This window comes from Oncorhynchus gorbuscha, linkage group LG17 (assembly GCF_021184085.1).
Source record: "Oncorhynchus gorbuscha isolate QuinsamMale2020 ecotype Even-year linkage group LG17, OgorEven_v1.0, whole genome shotgun sequence".
Classification (NCBI taxonomy): domain Eukaryota; kingdom Metazoa; phylum Chordata; class Actinopteri; order Salmoniformes; family Salmonidae; genus Oncorhynchus; species Oncorhynchus gorbuscha.
In genome coordinates, this window is record NC_060189.1 from 22,589,368 (window position 1) to 22,608,022 (window position 18,655).

General features: G+C 42.6%; 2 protein-coding genes across 5 annotated transcripts; both read left to right on the top strand.

The window, feature by feature from the left end:
* Positions 1 to 2,094: 2,094 nt before the first annotated feature.
* Positions 2,095 to 5,883, top strand: LOC124001296 (actin, alpha cardiac muscle-like). The gene is made up of 9 exons (XM_046307970.1): positions 2,095 to 2,222; positions 3,279 to 3,429; positions 3,596 to 3,724; positions 3,872 to 3,982; positions 4,092 to 4,176; positions 4,580 to 4,741; positions 4,882 to 5,073; positions 5,190 to 5,371; positions 5,494 to 5,883. Exons 2-9 carry the CDS (start codon positions 3,301 to 3,303, stop codon positions 5,635 to 5,637), a joined length of 1,134 nt encoding a protein of 377 aa, XP_046163926.1. The 5' UTR covers positions 2,095 to 2,222; positions 3,279 to 3,300; the 3' UTR covers positions 5,638 to 5,883.
* A 2,192-nt stretch (positions 5,884 to 8,075) lies between these two features.
* Positions 8,076 to 18,452, top strand: LOC124001914 (rho GTPase-activating protein 11A-like). 4 transcript variants are annotated; one of them, XM_046309069.1, is made up of 12 exons: positions 8,076 to 8,202; positions 11,613 to 11,680; positions 11,818 to 11,914; positions 12,011 to 12,267; positions 12,373 to 12,536; positions 12,644 to 12,784; positions 12,934 to 13,008; positions 13,423 to 13,596; positions 13,709 to 13,847; positions 14,085 to 14,193; positions 15,067 to 15,184; positions 15,322 to 18,452. In XM_046309069.1, exons 1-12 carry the CDS (start codon positions 8,134 to 8,136, stop codon positions 16,839 to 16,841), a joined length of 2,931 nt encoding a protein of 976 aa, XP_046165025.1. In that variant the 5' UTR covers positions 8,076 to 8,133; the 3' UTR covers positions 16,842 to 18,452. The 4 variants fall into 4 exon arrangements, with proteins under 4 accessions (XP_046165025.1, XP_046165024.1, XP_046165026.1 ...); XM_046309068.1 differs by lacking the exon at positions 8,076 to 8,202 and adding an exon at positions 8,552 to 9,299; XM_046309070.1 differs by lacking the exons at positions 8,076 to 8,202; positions 12,934 to 13,008 and adding an exon at positions 8,552 to 9,299.
* Positions 18,453 to 18,655: the final 203 nt, after the last annotated feature.

The window sequence follows — 18,655 nt, forward strand, 5'->3', positions numbered from 1 at the left end:
GTTGAACAGAATAGTCGTCGGTTACACTCCCAGCTGCAGAAGTCTGATGACAACTCATCCTACTAGCTGAGCTACATGGACACACATGTCTCGCGCATACACCCGTCTTAATATCGAGGCGAATTAGTTACAACCTATTGTAACACTCGTCTTTTGTTACTTAGTAACATTACAATATCAATAAAGTTACGCGATCAATAATGTATCTGATTCCAAAACGAGGAACTTCCAGCATTGACAGCACCACGGAATCACAACATAGTCGCAACGCTGGTGCATGGCAGGCGTCATACGTGCCGTCGCAGATGTAACGTCATTACGTAACATTTCCAAAACATAACTGTAGATGGCAGTAATGCACATCTCTAAAGAAAAATGAAATAAAACATTAAATGGAAGTTATGCAATTCATCACACATCTGTTTACCTGACTTCTTTATTATCAACCACAATTTGCAACCACAATTTGTTGTGTAATTATCAAGGCCAATAATTCCTGTCTCAAGTGACTCAATACTGATTATGGTGATGAGGAGAACGAGTGGCTAAGTAGGGAAAACAGGCCGTAATAAAAAACAAATATTACGGTTAAAAAATTTTATAACAGATATTCAATGGTATACGTTATTGGTGTAAAAGGCTCTGGGTGTGATAAGAGAGTTCAAAGAGATGCCTATGCTCAGAACAAGCTGTGTGACATTGAGTTGTGTGAGATTCTGAAAATGATCTTTCAGATAACATCCGTGTCAGTTTAACTGTTAACTCCCATCACTCATTGGCTGACAGAAGAACATAATTACACGGCAATGGAATTCTAAACCATAGCATCCAACACCTATCTATCTGTGGACATAGAGAGAAAGTAACACCTATAAATAGGCAGGCTTAACATCCAGTGGGACAGCCTAGAGGGAAAAAATGCTCTCATATAATCCAGCTATGGATATAAACTAACAGAGTCCAAAGACAACCATCTGCTACAGTGTCCCCTGTCTGTTCTACCTGCCTTACAAGTCCAAATATACCTGACAACATCAGATGGACGACTGCCATTGATAATGCACTGTGCCAATAGTGCTCAGTTCAGTAATATGGGTAAAACGTGTTATAGAAAATAATCATTTGGATCATTCAATAGGTGATTGATTTTCTCAATACATTTGAAAAGGTGAAACTTGAAAGACTCTATTTCCTCATAAGGTACATTGAGAAAAAATAAAGGCTGTTGAAGTGGGTGGGACGAATAAGGATCTCAGTTTGCAAACTCAACAAGGGGGGACCCCACTGGATGGACATTAACGACACCTGTTACACACCATGGCCCTAAAAGGAGAGAGCAGGACCAATCAGGGCTCAGCACGGTGGACGCAGACCAGTCAGACCGCCAGCTCGGAAGAAGGACGAGACGTCATAACCCTCAGCTGTTCACCACATTTAGGGGCTCAGCTCACATTCCAGCAGCAGCCTGGCCCACTGACATATACAGTGTTTTACTGACTGGACCAAAGCCTCTCTTTTTCATCTCCTTAACAAGGCCCACAAGTCTACTATTTCCGCTCTTACCTAGTGAGTGTCAACGAAAACACTGTGACACATCTGCTCAATGTTTTTCAAGAGAATTGTATGATGTACAATTTCAGTAAATGTCTTAATCACTTTTCAGATTTCTCACAAACCCTGTCCTTTAAAACAACAACACCATTAATCTAAATTTACAATGACCAATGCACCTTTTTGTGTGATTTCAGAAATCATGACTGATCAGAACCTTGATTCAGAATTCTTTAGTGTCAAATGGATGCACTGAACTTGCTATAATTAAACTATTCTGTTTGTAAAAAAAAATACAATTTAAATTAAAGCTTTACCTACAGAAAAGTATTTAAATAAAGAAGACCATTGTAATTGCATTTTAATGGTCTGACACCTTTGTAACACCCAGACATCTTAATAAAACAAAACATTCCCTTTTCAATTCTCATCTCTAAAGCATATCAGTCTGGCATTTCTCAGGAAGCATCTCACCATTTTTGAGGAGTTTCATCTCAACCAATCGCATAGTTTGACTTGTAGGTCGTTTTCCTTTTTTTCTAGCAGCTCTTATTTGGAATTGTGTGAACTCCAGGCTCCACCCCTGGTCCCCAGACCCCACTCTTATTTAAGGGGTCCTCTCACCCTCCTCCTTTGTCCCAGTGGAAGCATCAGTCTTGCGCTACAACTTGGTGAGTGCATATTTCTGTATATTACTACTTATTTCTATGGAAAACATGAGACTTTGTGGGGACTAAGTGTCCACATTTTAGTTTGAGTACATCTTAACCTGGCGCTGACCAGACAGAGCTGGTCTCTGACATTGGATGATATAGTGTTTTCTACCTGGATGGGTTGTTTTGTAGCTTTATTGAAGCATGCACTAGAAATACACTTCAAACTGAAGTAACTGCTTATTGGAATGGATTCATGCTATCTCTCCAAAATAATACAAGACATTCAGCTATTCAGAAATAAATGATTTATCATCAGGTGTTGGTGGGCAGGGTGCCGGCAAATACAGTGTAATAACTTAGTATAATAACAGTTACCGATACACTGACCAACGCTGGTTTGGTCAGGAACATTGAGACAGAACTAAATTGTGTCTAATGAATGAAGCCATTATAGGCAGATGGAGCAAGGAGCCATGCTGTAAACAGAGGTGCTACAATGTGCCGACAGCTGCTCTCTGGGTTGGCTCCAACTCTCCCATGTCTGAAATAGTTTCAGATAGGGATCCATGGAGGTCAATGTGGCACTTGGTGTAGCTGTGCATGGAGCAGCCAGGGGTGGAGCTTAAAATAGATGGCTGGTCTTGCTTCCTGCTTCCACTGATATGCCCCTTTTTGGAGCTACCTAGGCAGCCCTATAATGTCCCAGGAACAATCATGACAGTTGATACATAGTATCAGTAACTTCACAACATGTTTGGGACAAAAATAACATGGGATACATTGTAGATAGCTGATATTTGAAATACAAGGAATTGATAACATTTTCAAAATAGTTATAAGACAAGTTGTACGAATTTGACCTCAGTAGTAAAATAAATATATTATTCCAAAAGACAAAAAAAATGCTGTATATCGGATGCGAACATTTTTCATGTCAGTACATGAATAAATCTGTGGTTGTGAACAAACCAATTAGGATAGGCTTGCTTGAAATTCTTTCAATGGTGGGGGGCGGGGTTGCAGCTGTTCCCACCACTCAGTCTCACCCCTGTGTCTCTCTGTCACACACAGACCATCCCAGTAAAGCCTAACCATGTGTGACGACGACGAGACTACCGCCCTTGTGTGCGACAATGGCTCTGGCTTGGTCAAGGCTGGATTTGCCGGAGATGACGCTCCCCGTGCAGTCTTCCCTTCTATTGTTGGAAGGCCCCGTCACCAGGTACTGTACCATCATGTAACTGGGGCGGGTATAGATTGTGTCATTGTACGGACACACAATTATAGGGGGAAACTGTCAAAAAGGGTGCAGTATGTTAGTATGCAGTCTGTCATCTAGGCTACAGTGATGATTGTGTCACTCCTAACCTCTCTTCTTTCTCATCCAGGGTGTGATGGTGGGTATGGGTCAGAAGGACAGCTATGTAGGTGATGAGGCTCAGAGCAAGAGGGGTATCCTGACTCTGAAGTACCCCATCGAGCATGGCATCATCACTAACTGGGACGATATGGAGAAGGTGGGTCCTAAATTACTACACACTTCTTACAACATCTTGCTGAGTTTTGGCATTGACTTTGGCACAAGACTAGAGTGCCAAGAGAGCAAGGTAAACACATGCAGCATAATAACATAATAAACAGGGAACTCTTTCGTATCCTTGCAGATCTGGCACCACACCTTCTACAATGAGCTGCGTGTGGCCCCTGAGGAGCACCCCACCCTGCTGACAGAGGCTCCCCTAAACCCAAAAGCCAACAGAGAGAAGATGACACAGGTACCTTTAACTCCATTATCCCCCCCACTGTATTTCAAATCCACGTCTTCTGTTAGAGCATAACAGTCCAGCAAACTTCTGAAATGTCTCTCTTATTCTTGTGTTTTAGATCATGTTCGAGACCTTCAATGTTCCTGCTATGTATGTGGCCATCCAGGCTGTCCTGTCCTTGTACGCCTCCGGTCGTACCACCGGTCAGTATTCCAGGACACTGCCTTTTATATGTACCGATGTCAACCATGGATAGTTGCTATATTACTGATACAATATGTAGGTCGCTTCCTCACATTAGTGGTCAACATAACAACAGGAGACAGCTCAAATCAAGGTGATGCACACGAATAGCAATAGTGTTGAGTAAGTGGGCTGTTTAGTTGTCAGAGATAGCTAGATTCATTCTTCCTCTGTTGTCAAGGACATGTTAATCCCGGTTTGGCAGGGTGTGTGGCACACCTGTAGCCATTGATGTCAGCGGCATTGTTTGTTTATGATATGACAAATGCTTGGAGTGATTCCCATATAACAGCCGACCATTCCTGTCAGTCATTCCTGTCAGTCATGTCTGACTGACTAGCGTGCCTTAACTGCTCCCTATAGGCATTGTGCTGGACTCTGGTGATGGTGTGACCCACAACGTCCCCATCTATGAGGGTTATGCTCTTCCCCACGCCATCATGCGCCTGGATCTGGCTGGCCGCGATCTGACTGACTACCTGATGAAGATCCTGACAGAACGTGGCTACTCTTTCGTGACCACCGGTAAGGAGAGCTAACTTCTGTCAATGACGTTATGCCTCATTTTTTATATTATTGTAATTTCTGTGTGTTTAGAGCAAAATCTCTTGCTGTGCAGTTCTGTAAATGTTCTCCCTCTCATCATTGAAACGTGCCCCCCTTAGCTGAGCGTGAGATTGTGCGTGACATCAAGGAGAAGCTGTGCTATGTGGCTCTGGACTTTGAGAATGAAATGGCCACCGCTGCCTCCTCCTCCTCTCTGGAGAAGAGCTACGAGCTTCCTGACGGTCAGGTCATTACCATTGGTAATGAGCGTTTCCGTTGCCCAGAAACCCTCTTCCAGCCTTCCTTCATTGGTAAGTCATACCTACAGTATGCATTATGCATTATGGTTGCAATACAATGTGTTATTACAATTAATGTTTTTGTTTTGCCGTGTCAATTAATGGACTTCTGTAATATCTTCTACCAGGTATGGAGTCTGCTGGTATCCATGAGACCGCCTACAACAGCATCATGAAGTGTGACATTGATATCCGTAAGGACCTGTATGCCAACAATGTGCTGTCTGGTGGTACCACCATGTACCCTGGTATTGCTGACCGTATGCAGAAGGAGATCACAGCCCTGGCCCCCAGCACCATGAAGATCAAGGTGAGGGACAATCTCGCCATGTTAACTTTCATGAAGTTAACCATCACGTTAATTGTCATGTTCCGATTTACAGTGGGTCTACTTGAAACTAAGCAATTCCCTGTACTCTGTTTATCTTCTAGATCATCGCTCCCCCCGAGCGTAAGTACTCTGTCTGGATCGGTGGCTCCATCCTGGCTTCCTTGTCCACCTTCCAGGCCATGTGGATCAGCAAGCAGGAGTACGATGAGGCAGGCCCCTCCATTGTCCACAGGAAGTGCTTCTAAACAATCAACCCCCCCCCCCTTCACCCATACATTCATACTGTGTTGTTTACTGTATATACATGTACTGTTGTAATAAAAATAGATCCTTTTAAGTACATTTGTTCTAAACTGTTTTCGGCATTGTTATAGGCCTATCAAGATGCCATACGCCAACTTTAATCAATTTATCTATTAATCTATATATCTATCTGAAATGTGCATAGAAATATTGAATTTTGAAAAAGTAAATAAGATTTTTGGTATTCATATTTTCCTTTGAGTGATTGATTGCATTTAGTAGACTATAAAGATATAAAGATATATACAGTGCGGGGGGGGGGAGTATTTTGTCAGCCACCAATTGTGCAAGTTCTCCCACTTAAAAAGATGAGAGAGGCCTGTAATTTTCATCATAGGTACACTTCAACTATGACAGACAAAATGAGAAGAAAAAAAATCCAGAAAATCACATTGTAGGATATTTAATGAATTTATTTGCAACTTATGGTGAAAATAAGTATTTGGTCAATAACAAAAGTTTATCTCAATACCCCTATTACTAGCCTGTTCAACCTCTCTTTCGTATCATCTGAGATTCCCAAAGATTGGAAAGCTGCCCCGGCCATGCCCCTCTTCAAAGGGGGAGACACTCTAGACCAAAAATGCTACAGACCTATATCTATTCTACCCTACCTTTCTAAGGTCTTCGAAATCCAAGTTATCAAACAGATTACCGACCATTTCAAATCCCACCGTACCTTTTCCGCTATGCAATCTGGTTTCAGAGCTGGTCATGGGTGCACCTCAGCCACGCTCAAGGTCCTAAACGACATCATAACCGCCATCGATAAGAGACATTACTGTGCAGCCGTATTCATCAATCTGGCTAAGGCTTTCGACTCTGTCAATCACCACATTCTTATTTGCAGACTCAACAGCCTTGGTTTGTCAAATGATTGCCTCGCCTGGCTCACCAACTACTTCTCTGATAGAGTTGAGTGTGTCAAATCGGAGGGCCTGTTGTCCGGACCTCTGGCTGTCTCTATGGGGGTGCCACAGGGTTCAATTCTCGGGCCGACTCTCTTCTCTGTACACATCAATGATGTCGCTCTTGCTGCTGGTGATTCTTTGATCCACCTTTACGCAGACAACCCCATTCTGTATACCTCTGGCCCCTCTTTGGACACTGTGTTAACTAACCTCCACATGAGCTTCACTGCCATACAACTCTCCTTCCATGGCCTCCAATTGCTCTTAAATGCAAGTAAAACTAAATGCATGCTCTTCAATCCATCGCTGCCCGCACCTGCCCGCCCGTCCAGCATCACTTCTCTGGACGGTTCTGTTATTTATTTATCTTGCTCCTTTGCACCCCAGTATCTCTACTTGCACATTCATCTTCTGCACATTATACCATTTGAGTGTTTAATTGCTATATTGTAATTATTTCGCCACCACAGCCTATTTATTTCCTTACCTCTCTTATCCTACCTCATTTGCACATGCTGTATATATATTTTTCTACTGTATTATTGATTGTATGTTTGTTTATTCCATGTGTAACTCTGTGTTTTTGTATGTGTCGAACTGCTTTGCTTTATCTTGGCCAGGTCGCAGTTGCAAATGAGAACTTGTTCTCAACTAGCCTACCTGGTTAAATAAAGGTGAAATAAAAAGATAACAAATACCTGGTAATGCTGGATCACAGAAATACCCCGTCACAAGGAACAGACAGCAGCCCTGCAATGGTGTTCATGGGAAGACGTACAAAGACATTACTTATAATGAGTGAAAATCTTCTGAGACCAGGGATGGAAAACTGTCAGCTGGAGAAGTTCAAAGAAAGACAGCAGAAACAGGCAAAGTACTATGACACCTCTGCTAAGGATCCCACAGAGCTGCAATGAGATGACAGGGGGAGAGTTCAGCCACTCACAGGACAGAAACAGTGGTGGCAGAGGGCCACAGTAGTCAGACATGTGGAGCAAAGGTCCTATGAAGTGAAGACAGAACCAGGACAAGTCTTCAGGAGGAACAGGCAACACCTGAGGAAGAGCGGAGAAATAGAGGAGGATTTCCCCACTTTTGAGGAGCCTGGCACATAGCCAGTAAACAGAGCACCAGCTGACGCCCAGCAGGGTGCTGAACACAACCTGGAGGTGAACGCTGCACATCAACATGAAGATCCAAACATCTCAGGTCATGCACCTCCTGATGTAATCAACACAAGGTCTTGTACAGGTCTTCTGATGGCCCTACACCTGAATAATGAATGGACAGTCAGACAGTAAACAAACATTCAGTTCACATTTAAGTTTATTTGCAGACATGGACTACAAGCCAAAGTTAGATGGAGATCTGCCCTTGTAAAAAAAAAAAAACATGTAGCAATATTGATGTTACTCATATTGATGTTACACAGGAAACGGAAACCAGTGGTTACTTACTATAGTAATGTGCTGGTTGACAACATGCCTAGTAAAGTTTGCTTATATATCTTTGTCTGTCTTGACTACAATGCAAAGCATATTGAAACAGACAGCAGGAAGGGGCATAATAGAGGAGGCTATTGTTACAAGATTACGGGTGAGTAACACTTTAAATGTGATAGGAAATAATCTGACAGGAAAGTGTGATTATTGCCAGGAAACAGAGACAGTGGAGCATGTATTTTTTACAGTAGCTTGTGGGTGCTTTATATGCACCACAGTCAGTTATGATTGCATGTCAACTTATATTTACTAAATAATGATTAACATATGTCTACTGTATGATGTTTTAATAGAAAAGGGGCTGAGTTAGGATTAGGTTTCTCAATCGCTGGCCCACACTCCAGTCCATTAGGTCGCGGTAATGCACCATAATGTTGGATGCCAACAGCCGATAAACCCCAACGAAGAAGAAAAATAACATTGTGTGGGTCTTAATATTTTGAACCCACTCTAGCCAATCAGAGCGGAACATGTAGAAACGCGTTTGCCGTTTAAAAGATGTGCGGAAAAATATTTCAGGGAAACGTAGTCTGCAAGCAATATAGCTAGCTAAAGCATATCAGATTATATAAAAACAAGAGAATAGCTATGTATTCAGGTAAATGCTAGAATACAGATTTAGGCATACGGTAATATACATTAGTTATGGTTAGCTGGCTATGAGAATTGTTAACGTTAGATGATATCGAACGTGGGCTAGTCACACGATAATGATCGCGCCTAGCTGGGTCGATTCCGCTGGGACTGGATAATTGGCAGTGACTCGGCGGTTGCTTTTAGGTCGACCTAGCTAGTTGTAAGTTACGTGTAGAATGATTTGGTATGTCAAGTTAGCGAGATTGTTTTGAATGAGAAGGCCATACGCAAAGAATTGTTGGCGATTTAAAAGGAAGGAGACGTGCGGACGTGGGTTACGATAACTCATTTAGCTGTTATACTGACGCGTTAGATTCAAGAGGGATAATAGTAGCTAAGCATAGACCTACAAGTTGGCTAAGTTGGTACAGTATGTGTTGAAAGTTTAAGAACGCACAGTGAAAGTAATTTGTAAAGTTAAAGATGAAGGTAATGGAAAGAAATGTGATGCGCCTGGCTATTGTGCAACACCTTCGTACTGCTTATGGGATAAAGACTAAGAATTGGAACAAAAACAAAGCACGCACCAGCTGCAAGTTGACAGCTAACAACAAGGTAACTAAGTCTATTTTTGTTTAGCTTACAAGCTAGATAAACACTCAAATGCTTAACGTTACTCTTAGACAGAATAGTCAAACTTAGGTTGTAAAACAGTGCCTGTATGAGTCAGTTGGTGGGCTAAGTAGCTAACGTTAGCTAGCTAAAATTCCATGTTTGCAAACCGAGAAACATTGTTACGGAAGTGGTTTGTTTTTGTAACAGATTAGTGTAATTTAGGCAGCAGGTTAGGTTAATTCACGTCTCAGGTTATAACAATGGTAACGAAGTGGTGTGAAAAGAGTCCTTTTGAGAACCATTCTGGCTGACTAGCTCATTTGCATTCAGTCTGAGCACTTTTGTTAGCCTGTCATTGTAATTCACGTTCATTGTTGGATTAGTCAGTCCGTCTGAATTGTGTTGGGGGTTCATAACTAGCTAAGTGCATCAAGATGAGTGCATCAGTTAAGTGCATCAAGATGGCCACCATTCTTCCTGTACCCAAGAAGGCAAAGATAACTGAACTAAATTGATGCTCATCATCAAAACTAAATGGGGGTGAAGGTAGGAAACATCTCTACTTCACTGGGGCCCAACAAGGGTGTGTGCTCAGCCGCCTCCTGTACTCCAGTTCACCCACAACTGCGTGGCCATCCACGCCTACAAACTCAATGATCAGGTTTGCAGACAACACAACAGTAGTGGGCTTGATTACCAACAACGACGAGACAGCCTACAGGGAGGAAGTGAGGGCATTCGGAGTGTGGTTTTTGGAGAAAACAACTCAGTCAACGTCAACAAAACAAAGGAGATGATCGTGGACTATCCACATCGAAGGGACAGCAGTGGCGAAGGTGGAAAGCTTCAAGTTCCTCCTTGTACACCTCACAGACAAACTGAAATGGTCCACCCACACGGTGTGGTGAAGAAGGCGCAACAGCGCCTCTTCAACCTCAGGAGGCTGAAGAAATGTGGCTTTTCACCCAAAACCCTGACATACTTTTACAGATGCACAATCGAGAGCATCCTGTCAGGCTTTATTATATTAACTGCAAGGCTCTCCAGAGGGTGGTGTGGTCTGCACAACGCATCACCGGCGGCAAACTACCTGCCCTCCATGACACTTACAGCACTCCAATGCCACAAGAAGGCCAAAAAGATCTTCAAGGACAACAACCACCCGAGCCACTGCCTGTTCACGTCATCATCCATAAGGCGAGGTCAGTACAGAGGCATTAAAGCTGGGGCCGAGAAGCTGTTTTTCAGTCTCTATCTCAAGGCCATCAGACTGCTAAACAGCCATCACTAACTCCGAGAGGCTGCTGCCTACATTGAGACCCAATCACTGGCCACTTTAAATGAATCATTAGTGACTTTAAACAATGCCACTTTAAATAATGCCACTTTAATAATGTTTACATATCTAACATTACTCATATCACATGTATATACTGTATTCTATACCATCTATTGCACATTGTCTATTCCACTCAGCCATCGCTCATCCATATATGTATATGTACATATTCTCATTCACACCTTTAGATTTGTGTTTTAGGTAGTTGTTGTGAATTTGTTAGATTACTTGTTAGATATTACTGCTGTCGGAACTAGAAGTGCAAGCATTTCACTACACTCACATTAACATCTGCTAACCATGTGTATGTGACCAATAAAATTTTATTTGAAGTGAATTGTTGCGAATGATTCAAATGATTGACAATAGTAGACACATTTGGCATACATAATAGTGCAGTGGACTGTAAGTGGGCTTGGTGCTGAGACGGTAGTACAAGGCACATGCTTGCCTTTAGGCAGTTAGCCTAATTTGATTTCAGGCAATTGGTTTGGTCCATTAAACTTGTACTTTCCATGGGGCAGGTGAAAATTACTGGTAGAAAATGTACCAAGTAAAAGGCACAGGGCTGTCATTATACTGTAGTAGGCTATAGGCTGTTGTTTTTCAAAAGCACAGCTAGGCACCTATTTTCCAGTCTCCCTCTAAAATATTTAGCGGAATGTTTGACGCTTGGCAGCCACAACATAGCGCTAGCTTGTATTCGATCAGGTGATGAGTTACTAACTACTTCCTTGGGGTAGGGGAATGCCTAACTGTTGTAAAACAGCTTTCAGGGTCTTCTGTTAAATGGGGACAAATCCCATGTAAAAACTTGTGCCCTTTCACAGACATTTCCCTGTCGGGAAGTTGGATGGGATACCAAGTCGAAGCTTATTAGTGAGCTTAGGCCTATGTAGGATAATTTAACCAGCTACCATGCAAAGCCTTCCTTGTTGAAATCAAACATGAACTTGTTTTATCATGTTTTCCAGGTGAAAGTGTTTGGTGTAGCGCTGGAGAGCCTTCTGCAGTACAATGTGGAGAATGCGAATATACCATGGTAAGATAAACACCTGTCTTAGCTAGAACTTGTACTTTCTAACAAAATATTTTGTCGTCCTTCATTTGTGCGTGTTAGACCAACATTCTCTGTCCTTTTTTTTGGTCTAATGTTTCTCCCATCCCCTTGTTCTCCAGCTTTCTCATAGATGCATGTGCAAGTCTGCTGGAGCATGTGGATACAGAGGGCTTGTTCAGAAAGTCTGGCTCTGTTGTTCGTCTGAAAGCACTCCGGGTGAGTGATGGCTGGAGATTGACCTTGCTATGAATAGGAAGGCCCTGGCTGCTGGAATAGTTAAACACAAGGCCGGATTGTTTTTTTTCTGTGCAGGTGAAGTTGGATAAGGGTGAGAGGTGCCTGTCCACTGCCCTGCCATGTGATGTGGCTGGCTTGGTCAAGCAGTTCTTTAGGGAGCTGCCGGATCCCGTTATGCCTACAGAGCTGCATGATGCCTTCCTCAAGGCCCAGCAGCTGCCCACAAAGGAGGACAGGACCTATGCCACCCTGCTGCTGTCCTGTGTACTGCCTGACCGGAACATGAGCATTCTACGTTACTTTTTTGGCTTCCTCAACAAAGTCTCTCAAAGGTATGATTTCACAAGTTTGTCTCATTAAATAGTATCATTTCACACTGTACCATTTTGGACTTGGTCAATCCTTATTTCTCAATCTGGTTTTGCTTTTTCTCTCAGGAGTGATGTGAATAAGATGGACAGCAATAACCTGTCTGTGATCCTGGCTCCCAACCTCTTACACGCTGGAGACGGGGCAGACAAGATGAACGCCAGCACAGAGAAACGCCTCAAGCAACAGGCAGCTGTGATCCACTGCCTTATAGAACACGCTTCAGACTTCGGTAGCAGTTCAAGCCTTGTTATTGTAGTGTCATCAATCAACTGGTGATTGAAAGTTAAAAGGGAATGTTCGTAGCAAACCGCGTCTAAATGTGTCTCTGTGTGGTAGGTGTGGTGCCTCAGTTCATCATGGAGAAGATTCCAGCCATGCTGGGCTGTGAGGCAGATGTTCTGTTTCCTACTCTTGAGCGACTAGAGGACTTGGACACAAATTCAGGGGCCAAGAGGAGATGCAGGCGCAGTCTAGGGGGTAAGATACCCTGGAAGAACATTGTTCTTAGAATTTTCCAGCATTGGGTCGTCTTTGAAATTATATTAAATGATCCAATGTTATAGGCTTATTCTTCCTCTGTAAATCTCCATTGAATTTCAAGATATGGAATGGTTTTTGCATTGCAGATATGGTCAATGGAGCTCTGAATAAGTTAAAAACAAATAGAACACCCACAAATACTCCCCAGTCAGACAGATATGGTAGGTACCGAGGTCATGTTTCTGCCTCCTGCCGTCGAATGAGAGCATCAATGCCCCGTAGCTTAATACAGCCTGCAACAGGGAATCAGCTGCTTGTCTTTCACAGAAATGCGACTCTTAATTTAAATTTGTTTTCAGATTTTCTTTTCATTTGAGCTTATGTAGTGAATGCGTAGTAACACTGTCTTGTCATTTTTTTCCCCGCTATTACATTACTGATTTGATGCCTGCCCAAATTGTCTTGCCTACTCTGTCTGTGTGCTTGTTTTGGCTTTAATTTTCTTAATCGACGCTAATCAAGAATTTTAGCGAATTATTTCAGCTGTTCTGAATATTTATCTGTGGGAGACTATGGCCTAATAGTGAATTCATTCTTGTGATTATTATTATTTTTTTATTTTTTTACCCCACCAGTCTTTTCTTCTGCAACTCCTGTGATAATTACTCCCAGCTCCAAGAGAGAAATTCCTTTGGAATCTGGTCATAGTTATGGATTCTCCAACAAGAAACGGCGATCCATCAAAAATAACCTTGGTGTAGAATTATTTCCTAATTCTCTGTTCGGTGGAAGCTCCACTCCTGGACCAGGTAACTCCACAAGGACTCACAGCCGTATTTAATCAAAGTTTTTTAAAATTGTATTTATTTTTTTAACTAAAAAGTATTCATGTGCATTGAGTGTGTTGCTCCTGTTTTTCAGGATACCTTGACCCAAGTGCCTCAAAATCCCTGGACTCCTCCCATAATGCCTTGGCCTTAGTTGGGAGGTCCAGCGGGCAGTCTGCCAGCTCTGCAAGGAGAAAGAGCAAACGACTGAGTCGCCGACATTTTGTCGACAGGTACATACATTATGTGGTTTACAAAGGCTATTTCCTGATCCAATGTGGAATTGAAAATGTATTGCTCAAGCAGATGACAACTTATGTCTAAGCTGATAACGATCTCAAACACCAACCTTTTCATGTCACACTTCTCTCTGTTGCATCGGAGGAGAGGCCTTCTTATTAAATGTTTATATTGTATAATATTTATAACTTTACAATGGTTGAAACAGTATGTACTTGTCTGTTTTTCAGAGTAGAGTCGGGGAAGGCTGGTTGCTTCTCTCCCAAGGTCACCAAGAAAGAAAATGTTCGCAAGTCCCTGCGCCTTCGCTTCAGCCTGGGCAAGAGCAGCAGAGATCCTGTAAGTGCAGATACCCATGTATGACCTCACACTGATTATCTGCCCCTCAAATGGGAGGAAAAGACTCTCTCAATCCCAGTCTTGACGATGACCCCCCCCCCAGCAAATTGACTAATTGTATTAATCAGAATAAATCATCTACATTTATGCTTGGGGTGCAATTGTAAGGTACAATTTTGCACAGTAGCACTTTTCTCTTATCTTAGGTTATTTTTTTGGGGCTGTTGATTTTATAACAGTTTGGGCACATGTTTACTTTCAGTAATGCATGCTCAGTTAATACATTGACTGGAGAGCATTTTGAGGTTGTGAGCTTCTACTTGACGTAAATCAAACGTTCTTGTTTTCAAGGCGAGAATTCCGTTATTTCTGCATGACTGTTCTGTAACATTTTATGTTTATATTCTCAATTCTAGGATCTGAAATATTTAATATAAGTGAAATCTAACATTTTAAGACTTTAAAAAGATTTAATATTAACCAAATATTATATTTACCTAAACTGAACTGTAACTTGGTTTATGCATGGGTCACTTTATAATGGCATACTGATGTATATTTGCAATTTAATAAAACAATATTGACCAACACTAATTTCATCTGAGTAACTTTTTACCATACACCGAAGACCCTTAAATTATGATGCATCAGATTTTCAAAACAACTTTATTTGTCACATGCGCTGAATACAACAAGTCTTTACTATGAAATGCTTACTTACAAGCCCTTAACCAACAGTGCAGTTCAAGAAGAGTTAAGAAAATATTTCACATAACTTAACAAGGTTTTAGTGTAAGGCAACATTATATGATTGACTAAAAGGTATGACTCCATCCCAACAATGTAATTTCTTATTCCATGCTGGCGATTCAGAGAGAGGGTTCAAAGTTCATTGGTTGGCGACTTGCCACTCCAGAGAGCACCACCAGTTTTTGCTTCAAAGACGCCAAATTTAGCCCTACTGTTTTGCAAAACAAGAGTGCTGCAAAGGGTGAGTCGCTTTTTAAAAACCTACTAACATAATTTATAATGTACTTTCATAATTTGTGCTAAAGTAATGCATGAAATGGATCAGTGTTGGTTGTCCCTTGTGGGAAGTGATGTCTGCTAATGCCCACTGCTCCACAGGCTCCAAGTTTTACAGTAAGTCAGAAGACAACCTGCTAACTCCCCAGTGTGACGGCAGTGCCCTCCGGACGTCTTGGAGTGGGGAGACCCCTGACGAGGGCCCTGTCTTCAGCGGAGGCTCCTTCACCGACACCCCCATTAACATGTGTCTGAAGAACAACTACTACTCTGAGCCTGCCATCGTGGTGGCCAAGCCCCCCATGGTGGCCAGCTTCCCCAAGAAGCTGTGCTGTGCCTCCAGAGCTGAGAGCCTCGGGAGTGAGTGCTCATTCAGCCAGACTCTGACCAGGCCCACCCTGCTCAAGATCAAAAGAGCCTTCACTGAGTCTGGCAGCAACCTACAGGGAGTACTGAGGGATGACGGTGCCCCCTCTGAAGGGGGCAAGGCAACACAGCCTGAGAACACTCAAACCGATTCAACAGATTCAACTCCTTCTGAATCTTCTACACTCAAAGGTGTGTCACCAAACAAAGAGCGTTCTGGCATGCCAACTCCTTGGAGGCATCTGGCTGATGACCAGAACATTACATTTGGTCAGATTGAGTTTGTTCCTCTGTCTCCCTTGTATATAGATAGTGCCCTGTTTGAAGTGGGAGGATGTGGCAGTCTGTCAGAGAAGGCCTGTGACTGGTCACTGTGTGCTGGTGACAGGTCTGTAGCGGGAGAGGCAGATACTGTGGCTGAGCAGGTGAACTGCAGCAAGCTGATTGATGCCCTGGACATCCAGAGCCCTGCTCACTTCACACGCAGCATTGCTGCTGGGGTCCAGTCCACTCCATACAGAGCTTCAGGGCTGGAGTACTTTCAGGAGCTCAAGACCCCTCTTCCCCCTCTGGGTACAGTGCCTGTAATGGTACAAGTTGAGGCTGTGGCATCCCCAGAACCCAGTGCCCACCCCCAGAGGCAGGAACAGCAGCTGTTGGAGCTACCTTCCCCAGGCATCCTGGAGACCCGCAGGCTAAGGGTGGTAGACCACATCCAGCGCTTCAATAAGCTCACCCTGTGTTCACCCAAATCACAGGCCAAAGCAGTCAGGTCCCCCCTCAAGTTCCAGCGTACTCCTGTGCGCCAGTCTATCCGCAGGATCAACTCCTTGCTGGGGGACAGGTGGCCTGTACCGGCTGGTATCACCTCCTCCAGCCAGTTAACCACCATCCCTGTGGGAGAGGCTATCAGCCTGGAGAGTGGCCTGTCTGCTGGGGCTCAGCGCCAGCCAAACAATCAGGGAGGCCCCACACTTGACACGGTCCGCTCCACAAAAACCTGCTCTCCTCCAGTCCCACCCAAGAAGCTAGCCAGTATCGCCGGCAAACCCAGGAATTACACTCTAAGCGACGTGACCAACAAGGTACAACTGAAGGCCAAAGGTGTGACACCTGTTAAAGACCCAGGAGGTGAAGGTGAGAGGTCTGTGGTACAGCAGGTGGCTGAGAAGGATGTGTATTACTACAGAGGCTCCCCCAGGAACCTCCTCAACGAGGGCAGACTGCTGTCAGCCACCAAGCCCATAGACCTCTAGTCTAGTAGAACTCACCCTTCACTATGCAGGTCTCCCTATCTGGATATATACTGTCTCATTGTATAGCTTCAAAACATTCCCTCAATTTTTATGTCTTCAGTTGTTTTCAGGGATTTAATTTATTTTGCTTCTTAGATGCTGTCCGTTGAGTGCATGGGGTGACTGATCTGTTGCATTGCCTTACTAGTTTACTCTGTTGGTAAAATAGTTTTGCACATGCATATCAGTGTAAAGGAATGTGTATTTTTTTGAAGGTGTTTGTAGTCTTAGACTAGTGTGAAAGGCAATTGCTGAACGGTTGGGTGTAAGGCTTGAAGGTGTTCGAGTTAAAGGACAACACCACTTTATAACCAGTTATTATGCTGTTCGTATATGCCCCACCATAAGATCTGAAACTAATTTGTCTGTCATACTGCACGATTCCTAGTTTTTGTCATTTAAGTTTCTGCACTGCCCTCATCTACAGTATACTGCAATTCCCAGGTTGCGTTTCACCTACCAGGATGCAATGCTCCGTCCAGTCGACAGTTGGCTTTACAAGCTTCATCTGAGTGCATTTCATATTATAATGCTTGCATGTATATCATGCTGAATATATGTTCATCCCACTGTCACCAACAACTGCATTACACTCAAATAATAGAATTTAGATGCTAACGAATGCGAAGCATAAGTTACTGTATCTGATGGTTAGCTAGCATTCTAGCTAGCCTGACTGCTACATCTGAAATAGGTTTTTGCAACAATAACAGCTGAGTTTAATCTTAGCTACTGTCTTAAACAACAGTCCAAACAACATGTAGACCTGTTAGAACATATTTATTATGACATTTACAGGCAAATCACTATGGAATCCTAGTCTCTCATTTAAGCCTGTATTTTTTTTTTGTGCTGACATTAGCAATGCTAGCTAATTAGCTAACCCTGTTCCATTGGAAGTAGTGTGCTCAACAATAGCTGCCAAATATAGCCTTTGCAACCATCCAACAATATTAGGCCTATTGGAACTAATGAGAATATAGTCTATTTGGAGCTGCAACTTTGTTGTTGGTGAGAGTGGTTTTGCCAAATGCAATTATGGCAATTTGAGCCTTGAACAACAGAAACACATGGATGTAAACTAGCTATACATATCTATAGGTTTTTGAGTGTCTATTTATTTACAGATGTTATTTGACGAAGACAACCGAGCAACATATGATCAGAACTAGATGGGTTATATCGATAGCTGAAAATGACTGTCCATTTATTTTATTAGTCATTTCAGGGATCCTATTTGAAAAAATAATCTGGTTTTGCGTATCACTAAACAGTCAATATACATGAAATCATGAAGTCACACAAACTGTGTAAAACATCACTAAATACTTCATAACAACCCAGATGTTAAAAGTGGCGGAGTTGCCCATTAAGGTTTTATTTTTGCTTTTATTATTTTTTTCATTGCTGTCCTAATTTGGTAAAGGTCTATGAAACTGTTTCCCTGCTTTTATTTTCTATAATTACTATGTTCATTTGCTTTGGATTAAACACGTGAACTGACCAAGACAGTTCGGGGGGGAATTTATGAATAAAACTTGTCAAGCTGTATTTATTTAAAGCACCTCTGCATTGCAGTCTGACCATTTCAAAACTCTTCATTTTTGTTAAATACACTGCTCAAAAAAATAAAGGGAACACTTAAACAACACAATGTATCTCCAAGTCAACCACACATCTGTGAAATCAAACTGTCCACTTAGGAAGCAACACTGATTGACAATACATTCCACATGCTGTTGTGCAAATGGAATAGACAACAGCTGGAAATTATA